Raw genomic sequence first — 19360 nt, forward strand, 5'->3', positions numbered from 1 at the left:
GGGTCTGACTGAGGCCCACATGTAAGGGGGTGGCCGTGACTTGGTGTCCCCTGTCTGCAGCGGGCTCAGTAGCGCTTCACAGGCCCTTCCCTCCACATCCTCTCTTCGGGGTCACTGGAATGCAGAACTCAGGCCCTCTCCCTGTGCTTAGTATGGCAGTCCCCTTCTCACCCCTGGTCCCCCAACTCCCTGGGCCGAGGCCGCCCAGGGTCTGGCCAACAGCGACAGCCACAGTGGTGGTGGCGGCAGCAGCTGCGACGCGGCGCGTCCCACAACCTCCCCCCCCCCCCACACACACGCCAGGGGTGTGGGGTGAGGGCCGGCGGGTGGGCGCCGCCTGGCGGGCGGGCGGGCGGGGGGCTGGCATCAGGGAGGGGGCGAATGTCACGTGCCGGCGGGCGGGTGGGCGCGTACAGTAGGGCGCCCTGCTACTGTACTGGGGAGTCAGTGCCCTGTTACCGGGTCTCGTCTCTCCCGCAGATCTCGCGAGAGTGGCTGACTGGCTGTGGGGGTTGCGGCGGCAGCAGGCGGAGCCGGGGAGGGAAAGCAGCGGCGGCTGAGGCGACTGAGGCGGCGGGCGGAGCGGCAGGCGGCGGCGGCGGCGCGGCGGCGGAGCGCAGCATCATGGCGGACCGAGACAGCGGCAGCGAGCAGGGTGGTGCGGCGCTGGGCTCGGGCGGCTCCCTGGGGCACCCAGGCTCGGGCTCGGGCTCCGGCGGGGGCGGTGGTGGCGGCGGGGGCGGCGGCGGCAGTGGCGGCGGCGGCGGAGGGGCCCCGGGGGGGCTGCAGCACGAGACGCAGGAGCTGGCCTCCAAGCGGGTGGACATCCAGAACAAGCGCTTCTACCTGGACGTGAAGCAGAACGCCAAGGGCCGCTTCCTGAAGATCGCTGAGGTGGGCGCGGGCGGCAACAAGAGCCGCCTCACTCTCTCCATGTCAGTGGCCGTGGAGTTCCGCGACTACCTGGGCGACTTCATCGAGCACTACGCGCAGCTGGGCCCCAGCCAGCCGCCGGACCTGGCCCAGGCGCAGGACGAGCCGCGCCGGGCGCTCAAGAGCGAGTTCCTGGTGCGCGAGAACCGCAAGTACTACATGGATCTCAAGGAGAACCAGCGCGGCCGCTTCCTGCGCATCCGCCAGACGGTCAACCGGGGGCCCGGCCTGGGCTCCACGCAGGGCCAGACCATTGCGCTGCCCGCACAGGGGCTCATCGAGTTCCGCGACGCTCTGGCCAAGCTCATCGATGACTACGGAGTGGAGGAGGAGCCGGCCGAGCTGCCCGAGGGCACCTCCTTGACTGTGGACAACAAGCGCTTCTTCTTCGATGTGGGCTCCAACAAGTACGGCGTGTTTATGCGAGTGAGCGAGGTGAAGCCCACTTACCGCAACTCCATCACCGTGCCCTACAAGGTGTGGGCCAAGTTCGGACACACCTTCTGCAAGTACTCGGAGGAGATGAAGAAGATTCAAGAGAAACAGAGGGAGAAGCGAGCTGCCTGTGAGCAGCTCCACCAGCAGCAGCAGCAACAGCAGGAGGAGACCGCCGCTGCCACCCTGTTGCTGCAGGGTGAAGAAGAAGGGGAAGAAGATTGATCAAACTGAATGGAAAAAACCCACACACACATGCATACACACACACACACACACACACACACACACAACCACACACAGAAAATATACTGTAAAGAAAGAGAGAAAATAAAAAGTTAAAAAGTAAAAAAATAAAAAATAAAAAAAAAAAATAACTGTTAACTCCAAGGGAGCACCACCCACAGAACCTCCACCAACTGACAGTTTCTCTTCTTGACTTGCCACCCATCGCTGGATGTTGTCCACTTTATCCACCATATAAAACAGTAAGCAGCTGCTAAAAACAAAAAACAAAAAAAATACAAAAAGTAATAACATTATATGAACTGTGTTTCCTACTTGATTAAAAAATATAAAGAACTGAGTGTTTATTTCCCTAATTAACCAAGAACTTTTGTACACGTTTAAGCTATTATTATTAAAAGTGTTTGCAAAATGGTCAAGATTATAATATTGCTGAATTATATAAAAGTCCTTTTCATGTTGAGCTAACATTTGACTTTAGCACAAAAAAGAGATATTTTAGAACACGTAAAATAATATTTTTAGTTTTTCTCATTTTGTTACCAAATTTCAAACCTTACATGGAGGTTATTATAGTATATTTGACACCCTATATACCTGTGATTAGAGATGTGTATATATATGAGGGCTAGGCATGCTGTGTGTCTGAGCTTTGTCTAAATGTTATGCAGAAGTTTGTAGAGTTAAAGGTACGTAGGTTTAATTCATGCAAGGTAAACAATAAGTGCTCTCTTTTATACAATATGCATTGCATCTGGACCTTAAACATATAAAAATGGTCAGTGAAACTTCTGTGAACATGAAGAAATTATTAAAAAAGGCATTTAAATGAAATTTGCTAAGTTGTGATTTTTACGGTTGGAACCAAAGTTATTCAATAGTCAAAGGAAAAAGAGGAAAGAAAGAAAAAGGAAATCTCCCATAATATTTTTCTGCATCTGTTTGCTTTGATTGAGTAGGTGTTTTGTCATTATTGTGTATATGAGATGTATCGTTCATAATATATTTTTTTTATTATGTGTAGAAAGATTTTAAAAACTTAAACTAACGTGCAGCAATTTCCAGTGAACCTGTACTTGGACATCAGGTAGCAAGTCTATTTGTGGTCACTAGCACTGTCTCCTAAACTAGTAAGAGGTCTGAAGCTATTCTTTGATTTTTGCCAGTGCTATTAACTTATGTAGACCTGTTAAAAAGCAGAGCAACACAATTATAGTTATCCTACTGAGCCATGGATTCTGAGTTTCATTTTAAAAGTGAAAGCCAAGTTGGTATGTGTAAAGGATTTCCATGTAGCTGTGGTGCTAGTTATTACTGGCTACATTATATGCTAAGTGTATTTGTGTTCCCCAAGTGTACAAGCCTTCTATCAAAAGTATGTTCTATAACTCATATATTCAAGGTGTAGGGTATGAAAATGCAAAGCTTAGGAGAGCACTTTACCAGGCTGGTGTCCTCCAAACTGAAATTGTTTGTATCGATAGTCTTTTACAGGTTTTCATTTAAAGATGTTCGTGTGCTTTTAATTGACAACTAACTTCTTGCTGCTGTATAGTAAAATATTAATATATTTTTATCATTAAACTGCTGCATGACTATCATCTTTGAGTGAAGAGAAAATGTTATAAAAAAGATGCCTTAAACAGTACATTTTGGTTTGGAATTCTGTAGAAAGTATTTTGGTTTAAAAAAAAAAAGGATTTTGTCTGCTATAGAGAGTTCTGGGGATGGAATTGTTTCTTGGCAAATCCAGCCATATAGATCTTACTGCTGTATGTAGAAGACACCACCTGTAGGAGCTGGAAGGTATCAGTGCTTCTCACATTGTAAAGCATTGGCCTAGGAAGGTGAAACAGTTGTCTTTTTGAAGGATTTTTTTTTTTTCTGCTGGTTCTTTGGGTTTTGATTTGATATTTTTAAGCTCCCTGGTTGAGTGTGTTGTCTTTGTTTTTGAGATCTACTGTATGTGTTGAATAACAAGCTATTTCCATTGTACTGTGCATTTTCCCATTAAATTGTTTGCTTTTAATATTCATACAATGTTAAATATGAGGTGACCGTACAATAGTTAGGAATTTCTTTACTTACAAAATCACTGGAAATGATTAAATTGCTTTTCCCTTTCCCCCAAGGTGCATTTTTCTTATTTCCATATAGTAAAGTTGAGCTTTTACAGTGCATAATGTGACATTTGGAATGCTTATCAACTGCATGTAAACATTAATAACCTGCACTTTTTTGTCTTAAGGTTTGTTGAGCTGTTTTGTTCACTGTACTTTTACTGTGATATGGAAAAGACTGCATTCTCTGTGCTGTTACTAGTTAGGAAAGAGAATTGCTTTGATTTTGTCTCTTGTTTACTATAGCTTCTTAAAGTTAAGCCTTGTACTACAGGTTGTTGGAGTACTCCTAGATCAGTGTTTCATAGTAGCCAGCAATAAGTAGTGCAAGTCAACAAAAACACAGCAAACTTAGGCAAAGTGTCCTTTATTTGAGATGTGAGTTCTTTCATGAGGTTTTCTTTAGGGTCACTGTTACCTAAAGTGAAACCTTTCTTACCTACAGACTTCAGATTCTGCTTGGAATCCTACCGGATCAATAAGCACATGTATTGTGCAATTGTCTTTACACTATAACAGTTAAACACAATCTTACTAAGATTTTGAAACCAGTGTCTGATTTATGGTCATTGGGTTTAAAAAGAAATCCACATGCAAATATTTTAAGACTTAAGAGGTGATCTTAGAAAAGACTAAGTGACTGTAAAGATGCTCTTTTTTGCATCTCACTTTACCTCCCCAAGCACCCTCCCAACCTTTCCTCCCTCTACTGTTTCATCCTTTCCCCACCCCTCCCCCCAGGTGCTCGGTACTTTACCAAGGTTCTATATCTCAGTGTTTTATGTTGGAGTTTTTCCTTGTTTTTTATTTTACTAGTTGGTAAACCCTGTTTGTGCTGAAATGAAAAAGGAAATGGTATATTTGACCATATGTGTTATTCATAGAAGACAGTATGATCAAATGTGCCAAAAACAAGCAAACAAAACTTAATTCCTGACAAGTATGCCTTATTTTTAATGATCTGCTTTGTCTTGCAATTAAGGTCCAAGAGCTTGGTTAAACTATATTATTTGCCTAAGTATAAAAGAAAACTTGAAATGCATTGCAATATTGACGTTCTTTAAAATGAGAGACACTGTCAAGTAATTTAATCCAGAGATCAGCCACCAGATTTGAAATGCCCATATATGTGTGTGTGTTTGGTGTTGTTCGTTTTTTTTTTCTTTTAAATCACCAAATCTTTTTTTAAGCTACTTTTTATTTGTGCCTCCTATTTATCATGCTGATGTTAGAAGCAGCAGTCATCCAGCCACAGAGGGAGCTAAAGTTAACTAACCAGAACTGTAGAAATCATTATACATGCCTTTGACAACAAAGGAAGTTCATAAGAAAAGCCATGTCGGCTTTTCCTCTACTAGATACAGATTGAAGGTAGATGAATATTTGCCAAATGGAAAAGAGAGACAATGTGAGTCAGGAAAGACAAACTTTCCCAGCTTCCTAAAAGCCATGGAGAGTAGAAACCAAAACCCAACAGTGAAATAAAAACCTTGAAAGTCTCACTTTCTAGTCCCATGCAGGGGTTGAAATTTGACTCAAAGTGGAAAATATATCGATGTGTTTTTTAGGTCTTCACATCTAGAGATGGATAACTATTCCAATTTGATTGTTCAGGTAATGGAGAAAGCTGCTAGTAATTTTAACCCCTGCCTAAAGAAGACATAATTTCATTTGGGAGCAAATACTTATTGCCTTGAAAAATAGCACTGTAATAGCCTATGATAATTAGTTGTAGAATAACCTTTATCCCTTTTAAACTATGCAAATTATTAAATAAGTGTAAATTAGGACTCAATTAAAGATAGTTGATTATATTGCAATCAGATGGCATTCACAAACTTAACTGGAGCATATACAAATGAAATCTATTAGTCTAAGAGTTTTGTATGCTAACAGAAAAATATAATTTAGCTACCTATTCTAAAAATGGTGAATATTATTAATATTGTATAATAGGACTGGGAAGACTGCCTCCTTTTTTGAAGAGAGAGAGATTAAGGATTTTTATAATTGTTTTTCATCAAATTTTAATATTTTTGTCAAATTTTTAGGTATTTAATTTGTAAAACAGTTTGCTTTGTACTGGCATACAGAAAATAGGGTATTGATTTTAAACTTTTTGAAGCCAAGTGATCAAGTACATTTGTAATAAAAGTCAATGGATATATATCAGTTGTACTCACTGTTTTCATTTCTTATTCTTACCAATATAGGAATGCTGTACTTTTTCTGCAGGAACACTGAACTAAATTTGGGTGGAAGGGAGGGGAAAAGATCAGTCCATTGATAATGAGAATCTGGGTGGGTACCATGGCCCAAGCACTTTATATATAATCTTTAAGTCAATTAAGATTTGGTATATTAAAAAAGATGCACATATCAATTTTTTTCTTCCTGTTTTCATATGGAACGATGTTTGTGGGGGTTATCTCATTCATTGTTTCTTTGCTTTAACATTTTGCATTTGGCACTGTTGAAACTTTCTAAACATTTTTTTTTTTTTAATGACATGTTGGGTTATATGCCAGCCATGGAGAACCCACCATGGGTATGATTACTTATATCTCCCACATGTGGTTCGCCCTCTCTTCTTCAGTATTCTCACTCATTTTCCCATATCTCACACACACAGACACACACACACACAGACACACACACAGACACACACACAGACACACACACACACACTTCCAGATTATTTTTAAATGGAGAGTTCTGAAATTGTTGCTCTAGTTGTTTTCATAGCTCCACAATTCATTTTACTTTACATGTGAATATACTTTTAATATTTTCCCCATTAAAAAAATCAGATACCAAATCTAATGACTTTTTTGCAAGTTATTTCAATATCAGAATGAGATCCTGCTTTCTATGTAAAAGAATGCTAAAAGAAGCGAATCTTCAGCAGGTTAGGTTTGGAACAATTGGTGATAACTCTGAGTATAACATTTATAGTTGATTATCCTTAAATTTGAATGTCTTAATAATTTGGAGCAATATATACTTCCTCATCGAGAGTAGAATGAATAGGAAAGAGATTTATCAGAATTGCTTAAGTGAATAAATTCACTAAAGTTATTTGTGCAAAATTGTTAAAGTTTATCTATTTTTAAATCATACATTATAATACGTCTGGGTTTTTAAATTGCGAGTTAACTGAATTTAGACCATTTGTAATGAAGTATATTATAAAACTAAAATGATCATTGTTATTGAAACTACTGTTTTCACTCAGCAACATTAATTACTATAGAGAATTCGCAATATATTTTTAAGAAAAGCTGATTTTAATATTTGGGGAGTTATTTGATCCTAAAAACCTAGATTTAAGGCCTAGGCCGTTTGACAGGCTCTTTTCAAACAATTTTCATTATTATGGGCTAAGTGAAGATAATCTAAACTAGCATTAGCATGTCAGGTAGAATTTCATAATGCAAAAACAACCAAGTGAAAAGTAAAAGATATGATTGGTTTCAAGCCAACAATTTGTCATCTTCCAGCTGCTAAACTGACTACCAAATTTTGATGTTGAATGGTCTAGGCAATTCATGTCATTAGGAAAACTGAGTATGGCAGAGGTCATTTGTTAGAAACATTTTTTCTTATAACAATTTCATAGTTACTCATGTATTTTTATTTTGTCCCCATATTATGTTTGGTATTTGTTTTCTTTCTTTTCCCCTGATGTGCTTTGCTTTTGTGGAAAATTGTCTTGTTCGATAGATAGAAACATGGTGGTGATCCTCTATGTAAAATAAAGTTAATTACAGACCCAAAATATTTCATTCATTTTGGAATTGGAAGAGTTTTGAATTTTCATGAAAGCATACTTTGTTTTGGTGATGATTAGGAATCTGCTTATTAATTAAAATTTTGTAGCATTCCATGGAAAAATTTAAGCTAAGAGTTTAATTTTCTTTATTTAGGGAATACTTTAATAATTCAAGAGCCTCCAAGTTCAAGGACCAAACCTTTATATTCTGGAATTTTGAGAATCATGGAAATACTCTTCTTAACATGTGTTTTAGTCTAAACTAGATTAAAACAGAAGGATCCTTGGAGGACTTAAGCTGTCCTTATTGTGAAGTAGCAAACTTACAGGACAGGTGACTTATGTATTCACCTGGACTAGCTTAACTAGTGATGGGCATCAGCTAATGAATTATTAGATACATGGTGGGATTAGGTCAGACTCCCATTAAGCTGGAGTGGATTGGCAGTTTCCAGTGTAGGTCGTTGTTGGTGGCATTTGACCTACCTCCCTACCATGTACATTTTGCTTTTTTTTCCCTCCCATCCTCCTTTTTCCTTGTTTCTCTCTCCTTTATTCTTCTCCTTGCCATAGTCCTGCCAGTGACGCTCACGCTTACCCTTTTAAGAGGGAAGTAAAGAAATTGCTGGCTCCTGCCTTAGAACATAGCTAACTGATCCCAGAAAGATTTCTGTATGATAAGATAATTGCACAGTTTTTCTGAGTGCTATTTTCCCTATAGTCTTAAGTTGGCAGTTTGAAGGGCATCGAAATTGTTAAGAAATTTGTGAATTGAAGAGAGTAAGAAGTATGTGTATTTTAGGTAAGTTACTGGAGGCTGAGATTTACTGGTTTGGAAATTTGAGAGCAGAAAGGGAAGAACTGTTTAATGTGTTCATGAATGGGAGTGTGAGTTATATAAGCGAATGGTTTGGAGGTAAAGTGGGAGAAATTGTTATTAGAGGTAGGTAAAGTTTCTAAGATGGAGTCTTAAATGAGAGTTGTTTGCTAAGGACAATGAAGTTGATATTCACTAATGAAGTTTCAGTAAAGCCAGAGAAAATGGGTCCCTTGTTGGTTATGAGAAAGCTATTGGTCTGTAGCTAGTTGTTAGGATGATGATGCATTATACAAATCTATTTTCAGGTGTAAGATGTTTGCTTTTCTGGACAAATTAAGTAGCACAATTGTGGAATGACAGCTTTTGTGGTCAAAGCATGTTGGTACTAGGGACTTACTATTTTGAGGGAAAGAAGATTAAGAAAATTTTAAACTGTTTCAGTTATCATTTTAAACTATCAGAAAGTTTATTATACAGACTATTTTCCTGGGCTCATGTTACAGTGTAGTTTAGCTTTACTTCTCAAAATGTCCTTAGATCAAAGCATTAGATTTTCCAGTTCACAAGGATCCATATTGTGTTTGTTTTTAGATAACCTTGAGCCTTTGGTCCACATTAATTTCTTACAAGAAGAGAATAAGCCAGGTAAAAACACTAAACTATAATTTTGGGTATTTTTCAAATTTTTTTACACTTGCAGTCCCACCATTTAACACTGTGGGCCTATGAGACCCTCAGTAATATTATATTGCTGAAATTAGGTGACATACCCTCCCAAACTCTAATTTCTGTTTGTTTTCCCACTTTTCCTGTTACTTTAAAATCGTAGAATTCCCAAGTGTTCAGTGGTGGCAGATGTTAATAATATAATTTAGTGTATCTTGGAAGTTCTTATGTTCTTTGTAGGGTGAATTGATAGTGTTTAGATTTCTCTTCCCAGTATCCTAGGAACATTTTTAATTATTTAAGATAAAGAATTGTTATAGTATTTTGTTTTTAAATTGCATAATTCAAGTATATTTTGAATCTTTTTTAGTTTCATATGGACTTATTCTCAGTGATTCTGACAGATTATTTATTTCATTTTACCCAAATCTGTATGCATTAGTGGTAAAATTTCTTTAAAGATAGCTGAAAAAAGAGGTTCTGATTTTGTATCTGGAAAAGTAACTTTTTTTCCCCAAATATCAAGTTCACTAATAATAGCAGAATTCTTTTTACTGTAATTTATTTTTCAGAGTTAGCACTTAGTATGCTTTTCGCATCATACAGATTTTAAATTATAATACACATACATTCTATAACTTGTTCAAGTCCATGCAGAGCCTTGTTAAATAGCCCCTCCCTTAGGAATTGTTTTTTAAAAAGTGAATTCCCAAACCTAGTGAAGAACCAGTGATTTAAATGACTGCCTTTGAAAGGATTCCTTGAGTCTAGTCAATAGAGATAAATGATAGCCCATTTCCATGCTGCATACAGTTGTTAGGGTTTATAAAGTTGTCAATATATAAAAGTGCAAAAGCAGGAAAGATGTAAAGTTGCCTATAAAATTTCTAGTTTTCATTATTTGCACTATTTATCTTTGCACTTGATTTTTTGAAAGTTAAGACTAGTCACTTTCACTTTTGTTTCTAGTCTTTTCTAATTTCTTACAGAATTGTTTTCAATATCCCACCCAAAGCAAAACTTATATGCAATTAAATATGCTTTATAAGTCCAAGAAAATATTTCTTAGTGTTAGCTATGTAGAACAAAAATTTGTTTTGATAAAATTTTTAATATGGGCCTTTATTTGCCAATGTAATCCTTTGTAAATGTGAGCTTTATTAAACTATTTGAATAGACAAAATGAAAGCTTAGGATAGAAAAAAAAATATATATATATATATATGAAACGATGTCTTTGAGATCCAGCTTCTAGCCTGAGATGGCCTGGTTTTGGAGTGTTGATTGTTTTTACTGAAGTCAATGGGATCTGAGTCTAGCTGGGTATTGGCTTAAAAAGCTGGAAGTGAAGTGGGTGGCAAGTGGCAGCTCCCTCTTTCATGTAGTTTTCCATAATGCTCATAGAGTTTCATCATGGTCTATGTGATATAACTGGTATTGAAATAATTACATTAAATGAGTATTCCTTTTTGGAATTCAAGGTTCACTCACTTTTTGAGGGGGGGAGGGTAGCAAGGGATAAGAGTCTTTATTTTAACTAGAAGCATTCTTATAACCTCAAGATGTGCTCTAGAAAGAATAGGAGAACAAGATGTGTACCTGTGAACTTATTTTTTGTCTTAGTGAGGTTGTGAAACACAGTGTTTAAAATTGAAAAAAAAAAAAGTTGATAGTTTTGTCAATAGAACAGAAATGTGTTTTGGCTAAAATTAATTTTTGTAAGTTATTTAATTTTTTTCATTTTATATTCCCTTTCCCGTAGCCTTTTAGGCATTTCATACTTAAAACTAACAAGCAAGAGGCCTCTCTTTAGATCTGGTTTATTTTTGGAATGCCTGAGTGTGTTTCTGGATGGGGGTAGTGGGGGCAGAGGGTGGTGGTTTAATTCTTGACATGCTCTTCTCAGCATGTTTTGGTAGTCTTTCTGGATCTCATGTTTGCAAATTCTGCTGGTAATTCAGTGATGTATTGAAATGAGAAAGTCCTCTATGACATAGTGTGAATGTTTGTGGCTGGACTTTACTGTAGAACCTTGTGCTTTTGTTTTCAACTGGGATAGAAATTAAACTTCCATTTTGTTTAGATTTTAGGTTTATCTAGTGGAATTGTGCCCGGTAGTTGTCTAACTGTGGACCAATTTTGGGGGATGAAAGTTGACAAATGTGTATTTGACTCTAGATAATCCTTTACTCAAAATTGTAAATTAAGGGTTTGTAGTATTAGAGTTGTCTTAAGTTTTAGGTTGTCAGATCTTTAAATGTAGATTATCAGCATTATGTTTATGAATTTCCTTAGGGAAAAGAGAAAAATTCAATCTCCAAACCTTTTCTTGGAGACTAAACTTACCATATATGGAAAATGAAAATATTTTAGAAAATGGCTTTGATTATTTTTAATGGAGTTTAATCAGCTTAATTAATTATTTTTCCTAGGTTGAAGCACTTATTTCCCAAATGTGAATAAAGGGAAAAGATCAGCAATTTGGCCCCTTTTTTTTGAGGCCATTTTTAGTTTTCTGCTCCCATTTCCCAGTCCTAGTATAAAATGAATTACGGGTATCCCTCTAAGTCCCTGTAACCCCTTTTTGAGATCACAGATACCTTTGATAATCTGATGAAAGTGATGGGCCCTCTCCCCAGATTTAAAAAAATGCACATACGTAGATAATTTTACATACAACCTCAGGGGCATCACACATCTTCTGAAACCCAAGTTAAGGATCTCTGCTCTAAGAAAACTCTATAGAGAAAATTGTAATGCAATTAATTGATAAAATAAAGAACTATTAGCTTAAAACATTTCAGATTGGAATTATTGTTAGATGGTGGCCCCTACTAGCAAAATGTGACATTGCAACCAGCTTTGCTAGACACTATAACATCCAGACAGAAGGAAAAAGCAATGTTCTGAGAGCTATTTATAAGGAGTTAGGGCATCTCTAGACGTGGGAGCCATTCCTGGTTCAAGGCAGGGGTCAGGGTGCCTAACAGCTTCTCGCAGGGTAGAGTTTGATAAACCACAATGCTCAGGATGCCAAGGGGTTAGCTATTATCTTAACCTCTTCCTCACCAAAAGATTTTAGTTTTGTCTGTTGGGAAAAAAGATGTCACTAGGAAAAAAAGATTTGCCTTACAACTTTGCTGGAACACATCAGTTTGGTGATGTATGGGACACCAGTATTATTTTTGAGAAGGTACATAAAACCAAAGTAAATTATTCTCTATGTAGAACATTATTTACTAGTAGCACATTATTTACTGTTTGGATGTGTTAGCTTGGACAATTTTTACCAGTAAATATTGATTTTATTTAAAACTGGGAATCCAGTTTATAAATAGGATAGTTGTTGTATCTGTCCTTTCCCCTATGTAAAGAACAGTTTAAAGATTTATGCATACTTTTCACTTTTCTCTCTTGATGCCATGGAATGGGGTGGGCGGGGTGGGGGGGAGATCTTTGAGTCAACAACTGACAAAATGTCTTCTCCAAATTAAAAAATTGAGAAACAGCACTTTAACTCTACACCATTTTAATGCATGTATTAGTTTTCATAATGATTTTTGGTGCATGCCTTTGGGCTTCTTCAAAAGTGTACAATAGGAAAGTATATTTCCTTTCTTAGAAAGGAGATTTTTTTCTACTTTGCAACTTGTGATTACAAAAATCTTCCTCTGTGGGAAGATTAACCATGTATTGAACTACTGAAAAGTATATATTTTTAGATATACAGAAGGAATCTACATGGAGCAGCATTCAGACCTATATAGAAACCATAGCATTCTGTATAGGACCAAAAAGGAAATAACATTAAACACTTAAACAGACTTTGTTGGGTAGAAATACCTTTAGATCTTGCATTGACTTCCAAAAAGAAAATACCACAGAAGTTTGCTGAAAACTTTTGTTGTGTGAATTTTCTCTGTCAGTGTATTTAGCCCAAATACAACAGCTTTGGGTTAACACATACATAAGAATCAAAAAGAAAAACAAAACAAAACAAAACAAAGCTAACTAAATAGATCAGTCTGGTTTGCCAATCCAGCTTAACTGAAATAAGTAAACTAATCACTTGGAACATGAAAAACTGTCCAACTCCTCTAAGGTTTTGACAAAATAACCTTGGCTGATGTGGGAAGATTCCCACTTTGATTTCTGACCTGACAGTGAAGATTCATGCTTGACATGATTTCAAACCTGACAGTGTCTGTTTAAGGAGCTATGGTACAGTTTGCTAATTCAATCCCAGATACCTGTTGATTACCTGTGAGATCTAGAGTCCAAAGTAGCCAGCAGCCATATCCCTGAGTGCTCTGTGCCCATCAGATCTCTTAAAGCAAGCAGGGTTGGGACAGGTCACAGCTCAGATGAGTGACCTCAGGTGCTGTGGACAGCCCCAGATTCAAGAATTGTATCTGTTTTCTTGGGAGTCATCACTGAACTAATGTCCCACATGGTGTTACTTACTGTAGATGCTCTCTCTTGGAGGAGGCCTAGAGCACACATCCTAATTGCTTGTGGTACTCAGAGAGGGGGTGCTAACTCTGAGGCCCTGGCCAAATTCCAGTTTAGGGATGTGGGTCTTCTTCTTGCCATTCTAATTGGAAATGTGCATCGCTTCCCATTTTCCCTGTTGACCTCAGTGCAAACTGCATTAGCCTGTTTCTTTGCCCTGGTCCCAAGTAAGATGCTGGTGTGTATTATATGGGCCAAGTTCATGCCTTATCTTAATGCACAAGAGTTGAGGAAGGAGTGAGCTCCATGTCAAAGTGCCCTGTAGTTGAAGCGCAAACTCTTGTGAGGCTTTGGAGATGAAATGGGCCCTTTTAGCATAAATTGGGGAATATGCACTAGCCGGAGGCTTCCAGCCATGAGGTGTGAATTGAAACCTATTTCCCTCTTTTCTTATAGCATGTTGAGAAAATCTGTTGGGTTTTCAGCAGTCAGGGAAGGCCGGAGTTCTGCAGCTTTAATCTGGGTAACTGAGGCTGGTTGGGGCAAGACTTTGGTTAATTAACTGGGTTCTCAGATGCCACAGACTCCGTGAAAAGTCACCATTATTTTCAATGGTTGTGATAGAATTTCCCCCCAGTAGCCATTATTTTAAGATTATATTGCAGAGTTGCTTTATTTGAGCTTTTCATGTATACACAATCCCAAACTGGAAGAAATAATTTTAAAAAATAAAAAAGGAATCCTGCTGTGAAAGGTATATATTACTCTAGATTTTTCTTACTGTAAATATTGTAAGATTGTAATACTGTCGATATTTTATTAACCAACAAATGTTAATCTATGTGAATTCAGACTTATTTTAAATGTGCTTCTTATTTACTGTGTGTGGTCCCTGTTGCTGACAGTATTAAGTTATATTCTGATGTAAGATTAACTTTATTAAAGAATGTAAACATTAATGTTTCCTTATGGGAAAACAAATAAAGTATAAAGAAGACAATTCTTTTCATTAAATATACTGTGTATTTACACTTGCTAGACCCAGCACCACTTATCAATTTAGTACACTGTTCAGAATTTTAGTTAACACAGCTGACATGGTTGTGCTCTGTTTTGAAAGTCTAAAAGGAGGTATTGTTGGAATATAAAGTTTGTATTTGTCTGCTGTGAATCATAATCTTGAAATTTCTAATCAAGTTTGTAAAACTTTTATAGTAAAACATTTTAATGACAATTTAAAAATTTACTTCTCTAAAGAATGGTCAAAAGAGTATCCTTTCAAAAATAGAATTGTTCTTTAATATCTTTCCAAAATGACTTTGGTTAAATGGACCAGATGTATATTAGTTAAAATTTAGGACAAAGTTGTGATATTCTTTGAGTTTACAAGTTAATCCGTATTGGAGATGTGCCAATTATACAGTAGAATATCATTAATTTGCACTGTTTGGGGACCCCATTAAGAATGCTGAATTTTGCCAACTAAGAAGTAAGCAAATGCAATTTAAAAAGTAAATTTGAGCATTCTGTATTAAATATGTGCAGTTATTATCACATGAAGAAGCGCAGTGTGTCGGGCTGTAATATAACCATACTTGCTGTCATGTTCTCCCATCTCAGTGCTGGGAACTCACCATGTGGAAACCAAGCAAATGTGTTGTGCATCAGCCGGCTTGAGTTTGTTCAATATCAAAGCTGAAACTAGCGAGGTCTGCTGTACTGCTTATTGAAGTATTGTGATTCTTTTAGGCATTGATTCTTACAAAATATATACTGTAACAGTATACTTTGTACAGATTTAAATTTTATTTGAAAAAATGAAATAAAGTAGGCAAAAAAATAAAGATGTTTATTTTTCATGTGACTATATAAACAGATCAGTCTTTTGTTTCAGTGTCTTTGGGGGGACCTGGTTGCTCTTGCATTTTTTTTTTTCTTTGATAGATGGAAAGTGTTTTTCGTACTTAGTAACAGGTATACTTGCCTGATGGTTAATTGGCTTCAAGCATTAAGTGTGCTCTCTCTCACCCTGGAAAACTCTATTTTCTATTTTATTTTAAAACAAATTTATTTATTTCTAAAGATTTTATTTGAATGACTTGCCTGTTTTCTTGAGTCAGTTTTTAAAATTCTCTGACAGCATGATGGTTAACCCAGCCATCACAACTAAGGAGAAAGAAAAACTTGTCCCATAAATCATGCCCCTTTCCCACGGAAGTTTTTTTTGTTTGTTTTCTGTCGTTTTAAATTTGAAATTGGTTCAGGCTAGTAGAAGAGCTACAAAAGAGTACATAACAAAACATGAAGAGAATCCTCTGCAGAAAATAGAGGTTTGTGCTTTAAAATAAGATCCTTTCAAAACTGCTTTTCTGGTGAGTGGAGTGGTAGGCAGAGAATGAAGTTACCAATGAAAATGTGCAGGAGTGATCCTTCAGAATAGTTTTAATGGGGTCTTCTTATAGGAAATTAGCTTATTGGACCAAAAAAATGGAGTAGCAGCCTTAGGTATATGACATTTCACCCAACCTTTGGGAAGTAGAGTTGGAAGTTTTATTTCTGGCTTTCTCCCCGTTTTATCTTTGCTCATGCTTTCACTTACCTTCAGGCTGGATATAAGGAGGCTTGGAACAAGCAGTTGCAGGAACTTTATTCACACCATGGAAAAATTTTCAGTGGTATTTAAATGTATGTGACAGCGGTTACATTCTAAAGACTGATGTGTGGCCATAATAATATCTCAAGATCCTAGTATTACAGTTCCAGGCTTTCCTGGGTGAATCCCAAGAAGGTTTTGCTGTTGTTGTTACTGTTTTGTTGTTTGTTTTTTTTTTCTTGCTAAAATGGCCCTCCTTTCTACATCTGACAACCATCAATCCAATACAAAATAATGCAGAAACTTTGTTGTGTGAAAACTTAAAACTGAGAGTGTCACTGTTTGGACATAGGAGGCGCAGAGCAAAGAAAAGTTTTCCCTAAGCTCTGCAGGGCCTTTGATTTAGGGGTCACACACCGAACAGGAGACCAGATTCCCTTCTGGGCTCTGGGTGGAATCAGACAAACCCCTGGATCCCTGTCCAAGAGTTGAGCTCTCTAGTTATGTAGGAGCTTGAGGTGGGAACTCTAGCCTTGATTTGTGGTAAATATAAGAGGATTAAAAATCAGAAGCCAGGCCCCTTCCTCACTGTGGTCTTCCCCTTTTAAAGATTCCAGATGGGACTATGGTTAAAGATGACCTCTGGTCATGTTGAACAGCAAGTAGTGAAGTTCTGCAGGGTTACAGGGGGAACATCCCAGACTTGGGATAGTCTGTACTACAGGACAAAGCTTATAGTACCATTCGAGACCCTCAAGAAAGGTGCCCAGGATGTTCAACAGAACTATTTGTCATTTTTATGTAGCACTTTGTTTTCTAAAGTGATGTAATTGTCAATCTCTTCTCTGCTCCACCTCTAATAGATGTTAACTTTTATTTGACCATGTGGTGTATCATTTACTTTGGCTCTTTTGCGTGGTTTTTAGAAATCTCCCTTGTTCCTAGTTCCAGAAACAGTTTCTTTCTAAGCAGACAGGACTTTCTGATTTAGAGTACAGGGTTTTGGAAGAGGTTGTGCTCATTCAGGATCAGAGGAAAGAAGAGATCTCTTTTTCAGTGTTTGACTGCTAGCTAACCTCAGGGCCAGCACACATCACCACCTCTTTCACTGCAGCACCATCCCCCACACTTCTGGGACTGGAGGAGGAGGAGCCTTTTTTTTTCCCCCTGAAAATGGGGATTCTACCTTCATATTGCAAATCTCCAGAGTGTTTTCAGTAATGTCATTCCAGTTCCCTACCAACACTGATTTTATTTCTTTTGATTTCTTCAAATCAGGCCATTTGACACTTAGGTTGGCAATGAGGAAATGTCACAAAACAGAGTCAGTGAATGTTGCAGTGTTTAAAAGAGCAGGATATCCCCACTTACAGCCAATGGGATTGCCCAGTTAACCCCACCATCCTAGGAATCCTGACTGTCCTTGCATACCAAGTTCACACCTTTACACCTTCCCCAACTCGCAGGAGTTTCTGTATCATTCTCCTGGGGAGATTGGCAGCAGCTCTAACCTACCCCACTTTTTTGGTCTCTGGCAGTGACAGTAAGGGTGTGTCTGTACTGCTACCATCTTACATTTTTCCAGATCCACTACTTTTTATTTATTTGTTTAAACACTGAATGCTCAGAATATGAAAGGTTCCAAGCTAAGTGTTTTATCTAGGTTTTTAAATTTAATTCTAATACAACCCAAGAGATAGGCACTATCATTACCCCCATTTTATGGAAGAGGAGACTAAGGCACAGAGAGATTAAGTAACATGCCCAGGGTCACATAGTCAGGTCACAAGTCACAAGTCCTGGCGAGCTAATGTCAAAGCACATCCTTGGTCTCACTCTAGTGTATTGTCTTCCCCATAAGGTTCTGCCTCCTCTTCCAACTTGTAGACTCTCCCTGACTTTGCCTCACCTTAGGATGTATTTAGCTGAATGGCAAAGCTTATGTTCCCTGTATAGCTCAAAAGCCACACTTCCTGTTCTGAAGGTTGATTCATGAATGAATCCACATTTTCATTTCCCCCTCCCCTTTCATGGGGGAATGACTTACTCAGAGGAGGGCTGAGGAAAGCTGGCAAGTAGCCTTTCTAGGCCTCTCTCCACTGCTCTTGTTTAAGCACAGCCCTAAATACTATTCCTGCCTTTTCCCACCCTCACCACAATGGCTTGATCAAAGAGCTCTGTGAATGAAGCCCTTGAATTCTGTCTAGTGGAGTTGTTGATTTCTTTCTTTTTCCCAGATTATAGCCCCCAGCAGACACCCTGTCCTCCTTAAGGCAGACCTCCTATCTCGGCCCATCTGGCTTCAGATATAGGCTCAGAAAGGATCAGGAGGCAGTCTCTAGGAAAGGACCCCGGTCAGCCCAGATTCCCAAAACCTCACTATTCACCAGTAATTGCCCTACTTATTGGATCAACTAGTCCTGTAGTTTCTAGCACAGAGTTAGTGTTTGGGCTTTTAGGTCTCTAAAGGCACTTTCCTGCATCCTCTAAAATGCTATTTTCCAGATGCTTCCTGACCTCCAAGAGGAGGTCCAGAGTCTGTCACTCTCCAGGGGCCTCTTCCAAAAATAAAATATGAAATTCCTGGGGACTTGGGGTGGTTTAGATGGCTGTGGCATCTGTTAGAACTCTTGTCTGAAAAGAGAAGTTCATAATTTAAACTGGAAGCCCTCATGTGTTTTGTATCCTCTAAAGTAGTGATTCTTAAAGCGTGGTCCCTGGACCTAAAAGCATGAGTATTCCCTTAGAAATTGTTAGAATTGCAAATTCTTGGGCCCAACTCCACACTGAACTGAATCAGAACCTTAGCTTTGCTCTTCTGGGGCCCAGCAATCCCTGTTGTAACAAACTTACCAGGTCATTCGATGGCACGTTGAAGTGTGAGAGCCACGGTTCTCTAAAGCAAAGGTTCTTCACGTCTTTGGGAGTCTTTGGTTTGAGAATCTGATGAAAGCTTGTGATCCTTTCACCTGCTTCACAGACCCCCTGAGGCCAAGTTAAGAATCTCTGCTCTGCAACTTAGAGCTTGTCCATCCCTCTCTGGCTTCCACCCTCTCAACACCACCTCCAGAAGGGGTGGCCACATCTCTATTTGTTCTTTCATCTGTGTACTGTTGGTTGTCGCCCAGGGTGCACGGGGAGAAGAGCGTACTCCATGTATGTGCTGCAACTGTAACCCACGGCCTCCAGGCAAAACCCAAATGTTCAGGCATGGGCCAGCAGCCCAGGAGCCTGGGACCAAACAGAAAAGTGATTCTTCTAGAGCTGGAAGCTCCGTGACAGAACAGAACCGCTAAAAACTGCTGAACTTCTATACAGTCCTG

At 38.7% G+C, this 19360-nt stretch overlaps 2 protein-coding genes across 5 annotated transcripts in view; both read left to right on the forward strand.

Moving 5' to 3' along the window:
- The window catches only part of PURA (purine rich element binding protein A), a 46353-nt gene that overhangs the window by 5944 nt on the left and 21049 nt on the right, over positions 1-19360 (forward strand). For 3 of the 4 annotated variants that reach the window (XM_040444662.1, XM_040444663.1, XM_040444661.1), the window contains exon 2: positions 481-5903. The exons of the other annotated variant lie outside the window; for it this stretch is intronic. In XM_040444662.1, the coding sequence (XP_040300596.1) occupies positions 625-1593 (969 nt within the window). In that variant the 5' untranslated portion in view covers positions 481-624 and the 3' untranslated portion in view covers positions 1594-5903. Of the gene's footprint in view, positions 1-480; positions 5904-19360 lie in introns of those variants that run through there. 4 annotated transcript variants of the gene reach the window in all.
- IGIP (IgA inducing protein) lies at positions 12437-15319 on the forward strand. The gene has a single exon (XM_040444672.1). It carries the CDS (start codon positions 14982-14984, stop codon positions 15141-15143), a length of 162 nt encoding a protein of 53 aa, XP_040300606.1. The 5' UTR covers positions 12437-14981; the 3' UTR covers positions 15144-15319.

This window comes from Herpailurus yagouaroundi, unplaced genomic scaffold (genome assembly GCF_014898765.1).
Source record: "Herpailurus yagouaroundi ecotype Mexico unplaced genomic scaffold, PumYag 192, whole genome shotgun sequence".
Taxonomy (NCBI): domain Eukaryota; kingdom Metazoa; phylum Chordata; class Mammalia; order Carnivora; family Felidae; genus Herpailurus; species Herpailurus yagouaroundi.

Coding starts and splice junctions, on each gene's coding strand:
- IGIP (XM_040444672.1), top strand. CDS start 14,982: ATGTGCAGTTATTATCACATGAAGAAGCGCAGTGTGTCGGGCTGTAAT.